The following is a 20,156-nucleotide window of genomic DNA, read 5'->3' on the forward strand; positions in this document are numbered from 1 at the left end:
ATAGTAATAGTTACAATTATTTTATATTTATATTATTTTACATTACTATTATTATTGAGAGATAGGTTGATCGGGAATTGGCGAGTACGGCTGGGCGCGATCGGACAGTCGGATGCGATCAGGCGACTGGGATGGTTCCCCGCGTAAATTAGTGAGGAAAAAGAAAAAAAGGGTGGCGTGACTGGTGTTTTACAGGGGAATTAGGCAGCGGGGGGTAAGCGGCGTGGGAGATAGAGAGTCAATTGTCAGGAATCCAACCGGCAGTCTTCGTTTTTCCGTCTACCTCGAAGTAATCGATCCTACATTATTGTGTAGAATACCACAAAGGTAATTGTAATAGGATTAGTGATTGATTAAATCATACATGTGAGCGTGCTATTAAAATTACTTTACTATTAGAAGTTTATCTTCATCACGAGGATCCATGCAGGAATGTCATCATAGGCCATTTGTGTTTGCCTCGAAGGCACCCCAACGCCATGGCCTATTCGAATGTTTAGACAAGGCTTCAAAGAGGGAACAATACAGTGAAGAAATGCACACGACTCTTTCAGGCCGCTCACGCACCCCATTACTCGATGTTTTTTTGCAATTATTATTATTCTACTTCTTCAGTATGTGAAATTCTTGCCATTCTTCCGTTTTTCAGATCCCTGTCTAACATTCCCATCACTCTCGACTTTGAATTACATTAATGCATTGCCTTAATTTTGAAACATTAGCCGGATATTATTGTCCGGCATGAAATTTTCAAGATCTTCGTCTGGTTTTCGTCTTTTTACCCTCCATCTTCCATAGTGGAGAAGGTATGCATAGCAAAATAACTGTAATCATGCGCCGCTATCTTTCTTATTTTATACAGATTGGCATGGAACAAATTATCCACAATCAAAAAGTGTGTAATATAATAATTTACTTCGCTATGCTAGCAATCGGCCCAGATGCACAACTCCTGAGACGAGCAGTCCATTGCATAGGCGATTTATTCGTCGATTTTGCCAGGTATTCAGTGTAATCTCTGGCTGTCTTTTTGGTCTACGTTTTTATTGCAAACAGTGTTCTATTACTGTATGATCTGTCGTTCCTAGGCTAAGACATCAAATGATATAACTGTCCGTAACTTCTATCGCTTAGGGCTCCTAAACGGTGCGGTAAGAGAACGTTGATTCGGAGGGCTCTTGTTCGTTCCGTCACAGGAATGCGACTGCCATACTTTATATGCTGCAACATGTTGGTCTAGAATTTGGCTTCGTGAAAATGTAACCGCTCTTTCGATGATAATGGACTTGCTATGCTAGCTATTACTGCATTCTAAAATATTACCACAACCGCCTTGTCCACTGCTCTCCGTTTTTATTCCGAGACAGTGAGCCTAGAATCAAGCGTCAGCCTGTCATGTTTCATTACTGTTTCAGTAAGAAGCATTACGTCTTTCACTTCCACAGAATATACAAGTTTACATCTTTTCGTAAACAGCACGAACTCAATTTGCACGTAACTGTTAAATCCAACCTGCTTAAACGTGTACATAACAGCACGCGATATATTATCTGCCCGAGACGTATCTGCGCTGTATCTATCTATCCCTTACGTTAATAATAACGATAATGTCATCTTATGTGATTCACCCAATCAAAAAAGTATCTTTAAATATTTCTGTACGTAAGTTACAATCGTAGAACGTGTTCTATACCTTGGATCCCAATATAGTTTAGATAGCTCTTACTGTAAACTCCCTTATTACCCCTTTACCTTAGACCCCTTTACGTGCTGTAAAAACCAGTAATTACTTTTTAAGTAATCTCTAATAACTCGCAAAATATATTCCGAAACATTCAAATCCTACTTGGATGCATCCAATTCATCGCCCCACCTTATTGAGTTAAAGAGATTCGTGCACAAGTGTACATTTCTAGTGTGGCGTCTACGATTCCGCGTTTTTTCGAATCATAAATTTTCGAGCTAAATAACAATGCGTTCTCACGACTCAGCGCAGGTGTGGTCACCGGGGGTTTTCCCAAGCAATTGTTTTCCTCAAGAGTTCGTTGCGACTGAGCATTACCCAGTCATGTACGGCAGATCCTTGACTTTGGTTTATTTATGACCAATTTCTGTCCTTTGCGTTTTCGCTTTTTCCGTCCGCGCATCCATGCTTTTCATTCTTGGCTTTTCCATCCTTTGCTGTACGCATTTTTAAGGGGCGACATTTTCGCCCTCGCGACAGTTCGTCTAGAACACTTGATTCGTCTAGAGCGGTTCGTTCAGAACAACCATTACATTCGTTGAGAATTGGGAATTCGTTTAGAATTTTCAGTAAGGTCGCGTAGCGACGTGAAGGAATCATGTCCACAGCACCGCTCCCCCGATAAGGAACATTTTGTACCACATATACACCACTATTGTTGTTATTGTTTGTTATATTAAAATTGAGAGCGAAAGATCGAGTGTTGTCCTTACTCCCGTACGCCTCACTATCTCTTTTGCTATATATACAATTTCCTGACCTGCCCCTAACACCTCCGCGTCTAAAGCAGGGTCCGCTAGGCAGCTTTACTGATCTGTTCACTTGCAGGCCTAGGACGAAACGCTTTTCCCTCTGTTCCTTTCTATCATTTCTCTCTCGCTCTCATAGCATACCGAAGCAACGCACTTTACATCACCTATCAGTATCGCACGTGCATCGTCGGGGATTTTAAAACTAGGGAAATCTGTATAAGAGTCTCCTTATACCCTAATGTTCTGAAAGTCGATGTTCCGTCAGTGATCAGGATCATCAGTCCTAGTTTAAATACCATATTCATGAACAGGCTGCTATCAGCTCTCGTTCCATATCCTAAGTAGCGTATTCCAAGTCATTTAATTGATCCCGTAAGCTCTCAATTTGCTCATTTGGAGTGAAATAACAACTGACATGGTTTCCCAGCTCTCTAACATAACCTCTATCATAGCCATATTACGTTGCGTAGAATTGATGCTAATGTATAATTTTTCTTAAAATAAATGAGTGTGAGAATTGTAGGCTCTCTTGCTTAACTAATTTGATCAATAAGTAATTTGTAATTAGTAATTACCCAGACAACACAAGATAAGATGGTGGCGACACCATAACGGCACTGTAGTGACACTTCCGAGGAGTGTCAGCAGATCCGTAGTCATCTGTGTCCGTATTTGTTAGCTAAAATGCCGGCACGCAGTTGCAGCACGTTCTAGTCACCAGCGTAGCACGCGTGCGAATGACACTGCGTCAGCACCAGCGTGACACGCGTGTCATCGTTCCATTCAAACATTTTTTCTGCATTGGCGTAGGCGTCACATTTGTTAATGGGGAACCACCTGTTATTCCGTACAAATTAAATACGTCAGAGTTTAGATATCCGCATACGAGTACTGACAGACGTTTTGGTAGTTCTTTGCCAACATTTATAGTTAGAGAGAGCCATTATACTGAGAGAGCCATATATATTTTTTCAATTCATCAGGAAAATTCATGCCAATAGAGAGTATTAAATACGATGGCAGCATATTGTTTAAGGAAATGTAATAAATGATACATTTACTTATAAAATGTTGAACCAATTAAGTTACGTTTACTTTACTAGCCTATCACAATTTTCAGGTGAAAATATTGAACGTAATTATTTGTTTTCCTTTGGTACATATATTTTTGTGGTAAATGGTTTTATCGTTTGTAAGGATTATTAAATATAAAATATACCTTTGTTACATGAATTTTTAACGATGAGTTGAAAAAAATATTTATAAAATAAGTGTATGTATTTTTACGATAAAGTAATTAACGACTTTTCTGAAAAAATCGCTGTATTAAGTTATAGTTTATAGAAAATAATACAAAGAAGTTTTTATATCTTTCTTTCGTGTCAGTGTATCTACTTTAGAATCGAAATAAATAAACTACTTGCTTTAGTCATTTTCAATATTAGTTTATAATTTTTACGGAAACAGCTTCTCGATTAGTAAATATCAGCCGACACCACTGCTACGCGTGTCACTATGGTGAGCTGATGGTATTATTGACACTGCCGTAACGTCCCTGTGCTATTCGCGGTGCTTTGATAGTGCCGTGCACGCGTGTCGCCCCACTGTTAGCCCTGTGCCGTTTGCGAGAATTGTGTGGCAGCACCGTGCTAGCACAGTGCTTCGTTCCACCCTGTGTCACTGGCGTGCCAATCGCTGGTTGTCTGGGTTGTTATATAAAAGAATACAAGCATCAAAATTTGCGTACTCGTAATTATGGAACAACAAAGAGCATGCAGCAACATTAGTAAAATGTTCTATCAATGCGTTAGTTTGCCAAAAACCTAATTGGCTTAAAAAGGAAAGATGTACCTAAATTGAATGACTTAAATAATTCATAGACTGTGACTAATTGATACGGCAAACTATAATAAATGATGTATTAAGGTTTATTATAAGCGTTATGGTACAAGCTTTTCACATTGTAAACCAATGCGTACTACCGATTCCTGCTACACTCTGTACCAGCAGCACTTGTTTACGCTCTTAGCGATATCGATATTTCAACAGTAATAAAGAGCGAAACTGGTTTGTAGAACATTGGCTATTACGAAATCCGGTTATATAATCATATAACCACCAATATTTCACTTAAAAAATCGAAAACAGCAAACAAAAAAATTTGAATGAAATTGGCTTTCACAATTTCAAAAACATTATGGAATAAGATAAATAAATATCAATGAAGATTTTAATTGATATAAAAATTTGCACAAGTATTTTTGGGACAATTTTAGAGACAATTTCTTTAAAATTGTAAAAATACAAAAAGTGTAAAAACTAATGACCAATAAAGGCACAGACGTTGCTTTGAAATACAAAGAATAGGTCATAAATTTATGGCATACACTTCAATTCGAGTGTATGTTGATGATACTAATTGGTAATTAAAAACCTACATTTGGATTGATCTAAACTTAGTTCTGAAATATGTATATTCCTCAATGAGTTGAAGGATTTAAGATCATGTAAAAGATCCTACCGATAGCCAAGCTTTATCTTTCTTAGTAGGTTAATTATAACTAAATGATATACATGTCGGTGGTCGATTTTTAATAATTTCACTGGAGATCACATTATTTTCAATAACATGAAAATGGACGATAGTTGCTGCACCATAGCTTTAGTGGTTTTTTTAAATGATAACTAACAAGCTTTCGCAGAGTATTATCTGCAGCTGGGTACATTGTACTGACTGTAGTTGTCGTCAGTAATGGTATGCTAGTACAGAGTCATATTGCCGGTTATCGTGGTTTTAAACACGTTCAATATATCTTCGTTTACAGCGCACCTGACGCGTCAAAAGTAAATAACGCGATTGAAAACTGTTTTCATAGTATATCCTTCAATTTTTATAAACTAAAAGTGTTACGAAATAGTATTCACTATTTCTGAAGCCTCTTCTGGTAGAGCATCGATTAATGCCTACTATCTGACGAAAAAGATTGTTACTTCAAAGTAGAAGATATTTATTGATGCCAAGCAAAAAATGTTTTATCACATTATATAATCACATCTAATCTTTTAACAATTGTAATTACTATAAAAATAGTGGTAATTTAAAAAAAAAAGATGTGTTTATCTGAAAAGAAAACTTTAAATGTTTTTACAAAATTATGTAACTGTAATATGGGAAAAATCAAACAGAATATGGATAACATAAAAAATTTTACTTAAAATAGTTACGTAAAATTTAAAAAAATTTTGACGAGTATTTTAAACAAAAATTTAATGACTTCAGATCGAAAAATATCTATACGTGATTTGAAAGAAAACACTATTATCCAATTACAGTAGTCCTCTTACGGGACTTTCTACTTTATCCACATTATAATCATATTAAAGATAGAGTTCTTGTACTCTAATTTACTAATAAAGTTTGTCAGTAGAATTTTTAACGAATTTAATCAATCAATTCTACAATATCAATTACTATCAGCATTCGACAGATGTCAAAGACATGATCAAGACACTGTTGGATGGACAAAAAATAATAGACGATAGCAGCCTAAATAATAAAGTCTATTTAACAGTTAACCATTTTATGACATGTAATATCTTTAATAAGTTGATTACTCTTTTCAATCAATATCCCCTTATAAGAAATGCTATCTAATTTCATATCCTGTTGCCCGAAGCAATTAAAATCCACTTGAAGTGATATGTATTTTGTTGAATGTCGAATACGTATTTTCGGTGGTAGTTCCAATACGGCTTCCTTTGATACTTACTAACTATTAGGCGGAAAACAAATCGGTATGCCGATCGGCATACCAATTGAATAGTGATTTACGCGTAAGATTGTATTGATTGTTCTTAAACGTCTGAACATGTTTGAATCTACTTGCTAGCAAATGTACTCTAACAGTAGAGATTATTTTGAACATTCAAATAATATTTTTTGTATGCAATATTATACAAGAAGTAGTAAATAGGTCTTTTAAAAATTAATCTAATCCTTTGATAGAAATTGTTAAAAGAGGCTTGTAACTGAAAGCTTTTTTTAATTGACGCGTACCAACTTGTATATAAATGCATATATTTTTTTTAACGTTAAAATTGTATTATAAAAAAATTTATGAAAGTAATATATATATATATATATATATATATATATATATATATATATATATATATATATATATATATATATATATGTATGTATATATTATGACAAAAGAACTTAAAATTAACGGTAAACTATTCTAATTTTCAGCATTAAAAACATATGTAGGTGAAACTTTAGAACTGACTGGAGTTCTTCGACAAGAGATGGGAACGTACCTTTGCATAGCTAGCAACAATGTGCCACCAACAGTCAGCAAACGATACTCCGTTGACGTTCACTGTATGTATTATTTATTATTTATCATAAAATTATGCTATAATATAATTGCAACTCTCATGTTCTGAGCTTTGTACTAAACATATTTGCTCGATATCAACATACATGTATTATACTTATTGTTCCCCTATTTGAGCCATTTATTTTGAAAGTGGCCTATGACCATTTTACAAAAACATTAAGTTAGCTATTTTAATATTTATTTGGGAAAGTGACGTAGTGAATTAAGTAATGGATCATGATTTAACGATAACGAGATAATTTATTTTAACGACAGCATTTAACGAGCGCGATCCAATTACTAACGGTTGGGATGGCCGGAGAAGAGAAAGAGTTAAAATGTTAGTTTGTTAGCTAATTACTCGTTAAAATTAATAATAACGGAAAAGAGAAAGCAAGAAAACAACAAAAAAAGAAAAACAGAACGACTGTAACAAATTAACTTTTATAATACAAAAGGAATAGAATCTTAATAATGCTTACAAAATACAGGCAAACTAATTCGGATAATGCATGGGAAAGGATAGAAGGTACAAGCGGCGATAGCTTGAACCAAACCAGAAAATAATTAACAAAGGAATACGCAAGTGAAAACCTTCGGCGCCAGTTACAAGATAGTGTAGCTCAGTAACGGTACTTATCAAATCAAAAAGAAGAACAAGGAAGAAAGGGACGATGCAATAACGAACAGATCAACTATGATGCCACGACGGTTATCGCGAAGATGAACTGGGTTAGTAGTCTGTGAACGCGGGCTACTGAAGGCACGGCTTCTTAAAGGGGGAGGGCGGATTCGGGCCGTGATACGTAACGGATTCCTTATATAAATGGTTGCCGTTACAATAAAAACGCAAAATTTTAATATGCAATTTATAATCGCAATAAGAGGGAGTTGAAGGCCACAAATAGATAGAAGAAACAAAAAGAAAGATACGTTTCAGCGATTCAAAACTCACGTTAGGGCACGTTCGTTGCCTCAATGATCGGTATCGAGTCCTCTTCTTCCGGCTTCTGCAGAGGGTCCTTGGAGCGGTCTTCGGGTCGCTGCTGATTGGTTGCGAGATGGGCTGTGCGCTTCGACATTGATCGGTGGCATCGATCGATGGATCTCACTAACGAGTTCTTCCCAATGGCGATTGATGGCACTCCGATCTTCCCGATCGATCTGGTTGTCAATACTGGCATCACGTTTTTGTGAACCGTCTGCAGAGATTATCTTTCTCCAGGGACTGTCCTCCTCTGCTCTATTGCCTGCTCTCTAGTACACCAGGGTCGTTTGGGTGGTTAGTCGGCGCAGGAGCCTCTGCGAGTCGACGATCACCCGGATTCCTGGTGGTTATTCTTTAGGGTTTACTACACTACAATGCTGTTCCCCCAGGGGTCTTCCTGTGAAAGGAAATAATAGTCCGTTCACAAGGCTGGGGTGGTGTCTCCTTAATCCACGATCGAGCCCCCTTCAGCACACAGTCTCTCCGAAGAGTTCTTTCCTGATAATCGGTGGGGTCTTCATAGCGAGCCTCTTCGAATGTTGTTCGGGATTTTCGCGAGCCATTTTCTCATTCATATTGGAACTAGGGGGGGGGGGTGTCAAAATTACATTAAATTATGAAGAGAGAAAGGTCAATTACGATCTACCGGTCTTACGCTCTATTTCCCTCTACAGGTGAGTGGTAATCAGTGGTGGAAAAAGAACTAACTAACATATAACAACGTACGTGCAGATGCTCTAGGCGTAAACTCTCTGCAAACTCAGAGGGCTCCTTTCCCTCGTTTTCGTTTTTTCAATATAATCCCCTAAATTCGATGCCCAAAAGGAGGGGAGAATTCCTAGAAATGTCCGCCTTGATTCTCGAAGACGAAGAGAAAATTTGGAGTACGAAACGTATGTTTGCTATCTCTCGTCTCTTCGCTTCAAGGGTTAAGTGCATATCTCCGCCCTGCGCCACAGTGTGCAACGCAACTACGATGGTCGCTACATTTAGAATCACTAAGATTTAATGAAACAAAAATTAGCTGGTTAATAGAATGATACTAATTTTTATTTTGAAAGTGATTTAAGTCATTGACCACATTTTGATTGAACATTCATTTCTAGCTAATGATAGAGACTTCGTAGTTGTAGAAATAGAGTTTTACTTCAAGGAAAATTTATTCTTTTCACGGACTTATGTCCTTTTACGAATTAGAAAGGTCATTTCATTCATTTTGAAAATAGCTTAAATTCATTTATAACCATCAAAAACATATTACTTTTTAAATAATGTTCATAATGCCAATTAAGTTGATAAATTACATATATCCTTAGAAACACAAGAACATTATATGTACTATCATTTTATTAGTTACCAATATTTTTCAATTTATTCAAAGGCAAACTCTTAAATAATATCCTGATTTTAACATAAATAGACTTAAGCCACTTTCAAAATAAACAGTGCAATGTGTTAGAAACCGACGGAACGGCACGTACCCTTGTCATACCGCATGCGGCAGCCGGTACATTGATTGCTTTGCCTTGCCAGAGCTGATGCCATCCGTCGGATCTCTACCGAAACGGGAAAGTATGAATGTGCACGTCCGTGTAAATGAATCTGACTAGTATAAAAGGGAGAGTGAACGGGGAGTGAATGCAACTATTTTATAAGATCCGCTACATATGTATCACAAAACAATTAACACCCAGAAAGTTTATATTCATAAATACACTTTTCCACAAAATTATCAATTCTTGAGTTGCTATAACTTCATCGAAATAAAAATCGTAAACCAAAACGCTTATCAAAAAACGGAATGGAAAATAAAGTTTAGTTTTTTGATTTTACTTCAAATGTGTTTTATTTATCGTTAATGTTTTGAAAAAATCTGTACATGTATTCGTTCTTTTGCACTATTGTTATACTTTACGTTATTCAATTCGAATAATGAATAAATCCGAAATATTCATTGCATATCTGTAACGACTAATTAGTTTATCCATTCTTCACGAATAACATTTATGAATAATTTATACAACATTTGCCTGGTACTGATTCAATAAAGCAACTTGTATTTGTTCAAGTTCTGAGACGCGTGAGCGTCTCTTATTTATCAAAAAAACTATGCGCATTAGTATCTTCTTTTTTTTTTATAAAAAAATTAAGTTACTATTTTTCGTTAATAATTTGAAAACAGGAAGTAGAACTAGTCCTTAATCTAATATCATTTCTGAGGTTTTGGCACATTTTGAATAGTATCATACTTTTCTATCAAAAATGAAGCAGATCTTAGAATTAGTACCTACCGTGTTTTACCATAATCTACTTTAACAGTTTTTAGAATAGGATCTACACCTGGTAAGAATAATCATAATTTAATAATAATTTCCAAGTTCTCTTACTGCCTTATTTCAATTTGTATTAATAGTTTGTAACTTCACGTCCAAAACATTTAATTTTCACTTTCCGTTGTCTAAAGTTGAGGCGCTCCTTCGATTAATTACGCTATGGTCAGTTTAGGACACACAGGACTCCCATATCCGTTACCCAGAGGTGAAACGATTACCTGCAAGATACTTTCCATTCGAACGAATCAACGAACAAATCAAAATTCAACACTAGACAGACACATTTCCCACACTTTTCACCAACTAGTCTAATATTAGAGTGTATCAGCCCTCAATTCACGGTCTATCGAACTTAATGTCCGAAATAAATATAAACACAGATTCAACAAGAAACACATTATATACAAAATGATCATTTAAGTCACCTTACCATTTGGAAACTATTAAAAAACTTTGTTACATAAGTCTATCGTGCCATCAATATCCAACCTTTAACTATTCACTCGCCGTTAAGTCTGCGTGTGAAGTGAGCATTCCAAGAAAGTTCTCTTTTACGTATAACAATTCTTAACTCACGCATCAACATATATCTTGAAAATATATTAAAAGCTTAACAATGAATATTGTTCTCTGGTTACTAACGTTTACTCGCTGTATTATTATTTTTCACTAGTTTCCAAAAGTTTTATGATCATATTATTGTACGTATAAGTTATTTTCTTTTTAGAAGCTTTTGGTTTTTATGTATTTATTAATATATTAATTATGTAAAAATGTTTCTGTTTCAGTTCAGCCTGTTATAAAAGTAACAAATCAGCTGGTAGCAGCTCCAATAGACAGTGACGTTGTCCTTCAATGCCATGTTGAAGCTTCTCCACAGGCATTGAATACTTGGTACAGAAATACAGGTAATTAATACTAAGTAGTTGTGGCTAAGTATATTAAAAACACAGTCTTTAATTAACATACATTGAATAAATCGAAAGTAGAAGCAGATTTCAATATTTGAAATTGTTAACAATTTTGATATACAAAACATAACCAATCGCTACAGACACGATAATTTCATTTAAATCGTTATTGGCTGAAATAATTATTAAAAAGATATAGTTTCTCTGAAAGCGAAGAAAAAAGTTTTCGTCATAATTTTTCGGAAATTATCTAAAAGCTACAAACTTGTCTGTTCCGTGGTACACCCACGGGTCTTAAAACATCTTTCAGACCCCTTGTCTCTGTTCACTCAGACTTCCGTTTTGTCATGCATTTTTTTCATTTCGCCATTATCAACTACGGGCATAAATTCTACCCAAGAGTCCGACAGTGGACCTCAGACCCCATCTGGAAAGTATTTATGTAGCGCTCTGGAACCCACGAACCACGGTAACTACCTTCGAGAGGCAGTTCGTTTATTCCACCACACATTGTCTGAGTTCGAGTTTCTGACTTCAACAAACGGAGGCGCACTTAATCCGCACTCGGATTCCTAGAATGAAACTCTCCAAGCTTAGAAAGACCGGACCTAGCGCCCATTGACAATGTCATGTTTAACGACCCATGCCTGACAGAACGTAGACTTCATGCCACTTTCTCTTTTTGCATTTCCACCTCCCAGACACCATACACTCCATGCGGATAACGTTGGACACTCGTCATAGGTCAATGTCAACGTAGCCACCCCCAAAACAAGGCTTAGTTAGAATCTTTCAAGATTTCCAAGGGAAGTCAGTTGAGCTTCAGCCTCGAACGTGAACGTTTACGTCTGAACCAAGATTTCATCGAATTCCTATAAACGCATTCCGTCAACTATCAGAAACGATCAAAAGAAATATAGTCGAGAAGAGGCACGCGCTCTCCAGGAGTCGGGCTCTTTCAGCTTGATTGTCTTGCCATAGCATACAATCCCTGAAAACCCACCATATACCAAGATTGATCTTCAGGCAACAGACAATCTCTGGATCAACAACTTAGCCTCTCAATACGGTAGTCTCATAGTAGCATCCAAGCCGTGAGAGCAAGAGTTATTCTTCGCGAGAAGTCGCTGCGACGTCCGGAAGCCCTCAATCTTCTCTCAACAGTCGGTGGCACCGAGCAGAGCCTTACAATCTCTGCTGGTCAGTTTCCTGGCCGCTGTTGAATCACGAGCATCGCGTAGCGAGTAGCGCGAAACATTGTCTATAGTTTGAAATTTTTATGAATTTTTTAAGCTATTTTCACAGAATTTTTATCTTTCGATAACTAATAATAATACAAGCTACAATGTTCTTTTCGTTTTTATTAGAGGGAATAATTCTTCGTAACTAGTACGGTTTAGTCGTAAAGTCCAGTTTTATAATACAGCAAAATTTTTATTTTGACTCCCGATTCAAATACAAAAGAGCATTTAAAATAAATATACCGACTCTCTTTTAAATATATCAATACATAACTCCATCAAACTGAATGTAACTGAATAGTTATGTACCATACTTTTTTATGGCCTGACTCACAATCACAATTTTAGAAGATGCGTGAATTAAGAAAAACAAATTTCAAATCTCGTTCGAATCAGTAAAGTTACTTGAACACATATCGCTTGAATATAAGCAGTTTGATAGCACTATTTGCCATTATGAATCTAGTCATTCAGTTGATTGAAACTGTCACTTCAATTTTCTATAATTATTCTTATTAATCAAGTCACTTTATAAAATTTGTTCCATTTTACTAATATGAGTTCATTATTTTGCGCGATTTAAAAAGTAATTATGGTTTATTTAATTTTTCCCGTACTGTGAAGTATATTTGAATAGTACAGATCATAAACTGTTTTGTACGCAAAACAACCAGCTCTTCAACGCAATTTTATTATTGACTACTTGAAATCGACTCAATATTACAGTTGAAATGACAAATAATTTAGAATACACTTTCAAGTAAAATGATGTAACATTTCCTTATTTGAAAATGTATCTATATTGTAACAAAAACTTGAAATTAAATTACCAAAATTCAGGTGACCAGAATTCAAATAACTCGCCTAATCTAAACGAGGCTATAATAAGTAGATACAGTCTTTTTAAATGAAGAACTATGCTGCACCACGTGATAACGCTGGTGTCTCAGAACTTAACTTATTAATTAACTTAACTTTCATAAATTTTATATTAATTATTTCTGACATTGAAATAATAAGATTTAAAGATTTTGATATACAAAATTAAAATATGGATCCGAATAATAAAAAAATGTAATATTCTTTTTTCTCATACATAGGTGAAAAATTGCTTCCCAGTGACAAGTATGCAATGTCAGAATACGCGTTGAATGAGTATTCTTGGCAGATGAATCTTACTGTCAATTCTCTGGAAAAAAAGGACTTCGGAGAATACGTCTGCTCGTCTGTAAATGCCCTTGGAAAAGCGGATGGTGTTATTCGCTTACAAGGTAATTCATATATATTCATACATTAAGCTGATCTTTTAATTGAAAGGTTATGGTAACATGTTACGATGAATAAAGGAACGAGTTCACTTATGCTTGATAGAAAATGGAATAACATTTATTTCACGAAAGGTTGATGTGCAGAGATTTACGAGACAGCGAAGAATATGACAAATTATACACTAAAACAATTATACACATATCAATTAAACATTACCTACAGTTCTAAAACTAGGCTGAGTTAGACAAACTATTCGATTACATACTTCTTTTTCTTTCTTATATTTATAATTAATGCTTCATATATAATGTTCTAAGCGGTAAAAAAAGCATTGTTTTTTATGCTAAATAGTATACATTTTTGCGATTACCGAAAATGTTAATAGAAACTAAATTTTTAGTATATTTGACAGACAAACTGTGATTCGTATCATTTTGGAGCAATTCTAATTAAATATACATTTATTGGTTATGCTTAGAAATTTTAATTACTAATCAATATATTTAATTAACAGACAGCAAAAATTTATGCGAAAACGAAATACATATTTGTGAAGAAATGAATTATTAAACAAATGAGACTTCAACAGAAATATGTTCCGCCTTTAAAGGATTTCTTTATGTTCCTTGCATATTCAGAATTTATTTATCAATAATTAAATCGAATAATTATTCGAACCTGTTAAATTTCATTATGCTAAGTGAATAGCTGTAATTCTTTCATGCCAACTAGACATCACCGCGACATCAATCAATGTCTCGTGTAATCGGTGGCTAACGCTGTAAAGGTACAAACTGATACCGATTTTGTGTCAATAACTACTATCACGACATTAAAGATTAAGCGGGAAAAAGTTTAATTTTATGTTGACCACCTTACACTATTAATGGACGGTACAATATCGAGATATCGCTATTTTGTACACAATACTTATAGCTGTACCGATGCTTCAACCATGAATATCGAAAATTCTACGTAATAAAAATAGATAGCTGCCCTATTCAATTTTGAAAACAGTTAAATTCTTCATTAAGTAAACTGACAAGAAAATATTTGTCTGTAACTAATATCTTCGTACCGTTAGAATTGTTTCTTCGTTTTAATGAAACGAGAGTTAGAGAATATTTACAGCAATTACTATTATTAGGTTTTTTTAGCCATCGAAAATTCGAATCATCAAAATGTAATATATCATTATTATACGTATTATTAAATAAATGATAATATTGTTCTTCAATTCTATAATATACAGAGTGGGGTAGTAACAATTAGCACCTAAAATATCTTCGAAACTATAAGTTTCACAGAAAATTTTGCTATATAAAATTGTACAATACAAAGGGGCCCATCCATTGACAAAAATAATTTTTTTGTAAGCAGAGGTATGCCGAACATTTGAAGGTTCCCTTCATTATTTTTAATAGATCGGTATGTTTTTACTTCCATAAGACGATAGAGCATCTTAAAAGGAGTTCAACGACCGATAACATAAAACCATTGAAGATCATAGAAAGTAGAAAAAGGCGATAATACTTACGATTTTGGTAATAAATGAAACATACGTATTGTAAACAGTAGAAAAATGCAGCATTTCAATAGTTTGCAGGATAAGTTAAACATGATAAGATTAGTATCGATAAATCGGTCAGTCTATTCCGACCGACGCCAAGCAGTAATAAACATGAGATATTCGAATATTAAATTTATGACACGTTCATGACATCAATGCCAATTTTACATTAGGTCTTTTGCTAAAAGAATTACCTTTACTTATACGACAATGCACATTATTAATTGATTACACGAAGGAAAGTGGATAAAAAATTTGAAAATCATTGGATTGGACGCGGCGGTCCAATATCATGGCCAACTCGTTCACCAGACATAACACCTCTAGATTTCTTTCTGTGGAGAACACTGAAAGAGAAACTGTACAAAAAGTTCCAATTACACCATACGACATGCAACAGCGAATTATTACAGCTTGCGCGTCAATAAGTTCTGACAGCGATGGTCATAATTTCGAACACCTACTATAAACGTATGCGTCATTTACTACTAAATCGTAAGTATTATCGCCTTTTCCTACTTTCTATGGCCTTCAATGGCCTCATGTTACAGGTCGCTGAACTCTATCGTATTACGATAGAGTAACAACCCAAAAGCTTATTTCGTCAATGGATTGACGAAACCACGATTGACGACCTTTATACTGTGCAATTTTATATAAGCAAAAATTTCTATGAAATTTATAGTTTCGAAAATATCTGAAAATGTTAACGCCATTTATTGCTATATTGAATTAGCCAAAAAAGGACGCATCAATTATCATTAATATTAGTTGTATAAATAATGAGTTGTGATCGACTCCTTACAAAAGATATATTTTTTCATCGTAAATCGAAAGAATATTAAGTAGAAAAGTACATATAGTTATGTTGATCTTAAATCTAACACTCGATAAGATATTTTAAGATAAATCTGCCGTAGAACATGTATATACGATTTGTCTTAAAATATATATCAAATAGAACGTTGCCGTATACATTACAAAATCCCTCCTCTGAAACGTAACATTTTTGTCAAACGTTTTCTTCGAATCTTTTCTTATTTTGGAGAAACTACGATCAGTTACGCGTTCTATAGATTCACGTTATAGAAAATTGTGTTGTACGGAAATTTTTCTCGCATAACTCATATACTCATGTATACTTATATTATTACTAGATTAAGTGTGGTTGCATCAAGAAGCACGTAGTGTTTGTAGTGAGGTCTCTACTTTCATATTTTTGAATTGAACTTTTTTAAAAATTCTTTAATATTGAAGAATGAAATGGAAAACTGAAAAGACAATTTTGCAGATTCTAATAGCCCTACAAAATTTAAGAAATTTTTGTGGCAATTCGTTTTCAAATATCTTCGTAGGAGAGACCAATCCCTGCAGAAATTAATGTATGATTCTATAATCGCCAATTTATTACAAGATAATCAAAATTTAATATGGAAAGATACTATAGTTTTTCCGAAAATCATTGTAAAATAACGGTTTCTCTTTATAGATATCTTATAAATTTATAAATTTATTTGAATTTGTAAAATTTTAGAAAGGCAACAAGTAATTATAATATACAGTGATTCCTCTAAGTTCCTAACTAATCTTTTACTCTTTGATGCAGAATTACATCTTGTTGCGAAAACAACTCCGAGCATCTTTATGAAAAACACCGATCTGAAACCTCGAAAGAAGCCTATACCAAAAGGAAAAAAGAAAAATAACATTAACAATGGCAGAAGAATGCACGTAGGTACTTTCGACGATTTCGATCCTTCTGGAAACGACGACAACTTTAATACGACACAGATTATGGTTGGTAACACTGCTCAAGAAGGTCATAGAACAGAAATACCATTTACACTACCATCACTATCTCCACCTTGGGTGATTCTAAATACTGCCAATTCCAAGCACCATTCAGTACCGATCACACTGATCTTTTTATTATTCGCTTTAACTATGACATTTGTTCTTTAAAACAGTGGTCATCGTAAGAAAAATTAATATATAACAACGAAAACGATACTAAAAACGAAGATTGCTAAATAGTCATATTTCATTTATTGTTTGTAAAATATGACCATGAAAATGATTTTAAATCAAAGATGAACATGTAACATTGCTTTTTGCATTTGGTACACATACGACAAAGAGGAACAATTTATATATTTAAATATATAATTTTGTCCGAATTTTAGGTAATAATGTACCGAATTTTTTTTTAATATTTTCCTAGTAAAAATTAGAAGTGTAACAAATACTTTTAAAGGATATCGGCAAACTATTTACACAAGATCAATTTTGAATACTTGGTATACGAGAAAATGTGTTTTCTCATTTTAAAAAATGAGTAAAATACCTGATAAACATTTCATTGATCTCTCTCTCTCTCTCTCTCTCTCTCTCTCGCTCTCTCTCTCTCTCTCTCTCTCTCTCTCTCTTTCTTCCCCCATTGTACTTGTGCTTTCTTTGGTTGGCCTTCATTTAGTATATAATATTATCTGAAGATATCCTCGGGACACCTTATACAAACCGATATTTAGAAAAAATAGTATTGTACGCTGAATCTCATTGATTCTTGTTCGACTTGTGACACTATTGCATACTCAGACCAAAGAGCTGATAAATGGAAAAGTAATCCGTCGACATTTATCATCATACGAGTCCCTGCATGAAATGTGCCGTTGTCAAAAATGATCGATTTGAACGTTTTCATGTTTCTCTATAGGTGAACGTATATGCTTTTTACAATAAGACCAATCCCAATTCTCTAGAATTAATACCAATTTTGCGACACACTTTAACCTCCTTTTATACTAAAGCGCAAACACATAAGACCTAATGATAAATGTCGATAGCATTTCCAACACGATTCTCATCAGATCTTTTAATCTAATCGATGAGACTCAGTATACACAAAATTATAAGTTAAAACTGACCCGCTGTTTTTTTTCCCAAACTATTTTCTATATATTTTTAGTATATATTTCCATTACAAAACATACAACATGTTTACTTTAAAAAGTTCAAGTTACCATCTTTTTCTAGTATTTTGTTCAAATTGAAACGTATTATTCGTACGGAAAATTGTATAGGATTAAATCGAATTCATTCAAAATTGGATTGCATACACAAAATAACTGAACAGGTTTTACATTTATATTACTTCTTCTCGAAATAATTGAAACAATTGTTATTGTAATAAATTACAATACATCAATATTATAGATCGACTAATTGCAAGCATTCGACGTACTTCAAAAAGTATGTACGAATACAACCATGAGTACTTGTTATACAAGGTACAAAATGTTATAAGAACCTATTGACACGGCCTAAATTCGTTCTGTTGCAGTGATCATTAACAACGAACAGTAACTCCAAAAACAACACTAATTAAATGCAATCGATATACATTGAGAGATATATTCTCAATATTATAGGTTTACAAACCATGATACTATTTAATAAAGAATGTTAATGTACCAATGCAAATAGCAAGGCAACATATTTTGGTAACTATCAATAAGTAGTATTGAAGCATGTTCCCGTTTTACTTTTAAAAATAAGTGAAACTTTCATGTAATTTGATTAAATAATAATAACAATAATAATAATAATAATAATAATAATAATATTAATAATAATAATAATAACAACAACAATAATAATTGCTTTATATGTACATAAAGCTGGTTACTTAACGTTTACGAGAAAATTGAACATCGGGAACGGGCAGTCAATGGAGAATATATTCTCATAGGGTTAAAAAAATATAGGTCTTCCGTTTAATTAACAAGAACGTACTATTTAGATTTAACGAGGTATGGTTATTGCAACGCGACCAACACGAGAGCGTTTTTCTTAACGAAGTTTTTGAGGATTGTAAATAAGTAAGTGGTGTTCGAAAATTTCGATTACCATACGAGCTAGATTTTAACGACTGCGTGTAGATCGACGTAGAACGATCACACGAATTCTAGATAAACTGCAAGTTAACGGAGTCTTCGTATTGAAGCAAGTGTTGCTCGCTTAAGAATTCGAAATTTACCGTGGTCAAAGACTTTTTATATAAATACTATGAAAAATTACCCTTACTTGCTTTAAATATTATTTAAAGTTATATTATTTTCAAGTGTATACTTTGGTAATATAAAATAAAGTTGATTTAGGTAGAGATTGTTTTAATGTTCGACGGATAATTAAGGCTGTAACTTAGTCTTCATTAATTTATTCGAAACAATTATTATTCATCGTTCAGTTATAAAGAAAAACACTACATTTTTATATTTGATTTATTTATTTTACACGAATAATAATTAAACAATTTATTTATTTCTCGTTTGTGAATAATGAATAAACTGATATAACTTTTGTTCCAATACTGATTCAACAGACTTTTCGTTAATAACTGTTAACTATTAACCAAGTTGGAAAGGATATTTTTGTAAAGGAAAAAGTTGCTTGAAATCATATTAGAAATTGTTTCTTGAACGTTATCATTATCTGTCCTATAGAGTTACATACTTATTGTATACAGAATAGGTAGACTAACTAAATCACCTAGACATCTCCCTTATTTACTATATTCTATAATCAAACTTCTCAGTACAAAGTTGCACTCAAGAACAAAAGACATAGGTTTCAAGTGACCTATGTTTTTATTTAATGTCATTATTTTACAAGATTTTAAGCTTGTCGTCATTTTTTTAAACGGAATCCTATATTTATTGAAGAGCGTAAAGAGATAAATTCAATGAACTAAATAACCATATCATTCCCGTCAATTGATTTCAATATTTGCGTAAATAAAATTCTTTCGATGTGCATTCCGTGCGTATCATGTCACACTGCCCTTCTCAGCATTAGTAAGGATTAACCGTTATGACAATTGACAGACCTACTGACGATGTCTGTTAATCATTCTTCATTTCCATTCGGAGTGTTACAAAGTGTACATTGTAAAGCGATAATATTA

The 20,156-nt window shown here is 33.8% G+C and overlaps 1 protein-coding gene across 3 annotated transcripts in view; it reads left to right on the forward strand.

Moving 5' to 3' along the window:
• The window catches only part of Dip-lambda (Dpr-interacting protein lambda), a 255,538-nt gene extending 236,754 nt beyond the window's left edge, over positions 1-18,784 (forward strand). For 2 of the 3 annotated variants that reach the window (XM_076909591.1, XM_076909592.1), the window contains 4 exons: positions 6,752-6,883; positions 10,991-11,110; positions 13,455-13,625; positions 16,800-17,327. In XM_076909591.1, coding sequence (XP_076765706.1) covers positions 6,752-6,883; positions 10,991-11,110; positions 13,455-13,625; positions 16,800-17,155 — 779 coding nt within the window. In that variant the 3' untranslated portion in view covers positions 17,156-17,327. Of the gene's footprint in view, positions 1-6,751; positions 6,884-10,990; positions 11,111-13,454; positions 13,626-16,799; positions 17,328-18,533 lie in introns of those variants that run through there. The other variant, XM_076909593.1, reaches the window with a different exon arrangement.
• The last annotated feature ends 1,372 nt before the right edge of the window (positions 18,785-20,156 follow it).

The sequence above is a fragment of the Xylocopa sonorina genome, chromosome 2, assembly GCF_050948175.1.
Source record: "Xylocopa sonorina isolate GNS202 chromosome 2, iyXylSono1_principal, whole genome shotgun sequence".
Taxonomy (NCBI): Eukaryota; Metazoa; Arthropoda; class Insecta; order Hymenoptera; family Apidae; genus Xylocopa; species Xylocopa sonorina.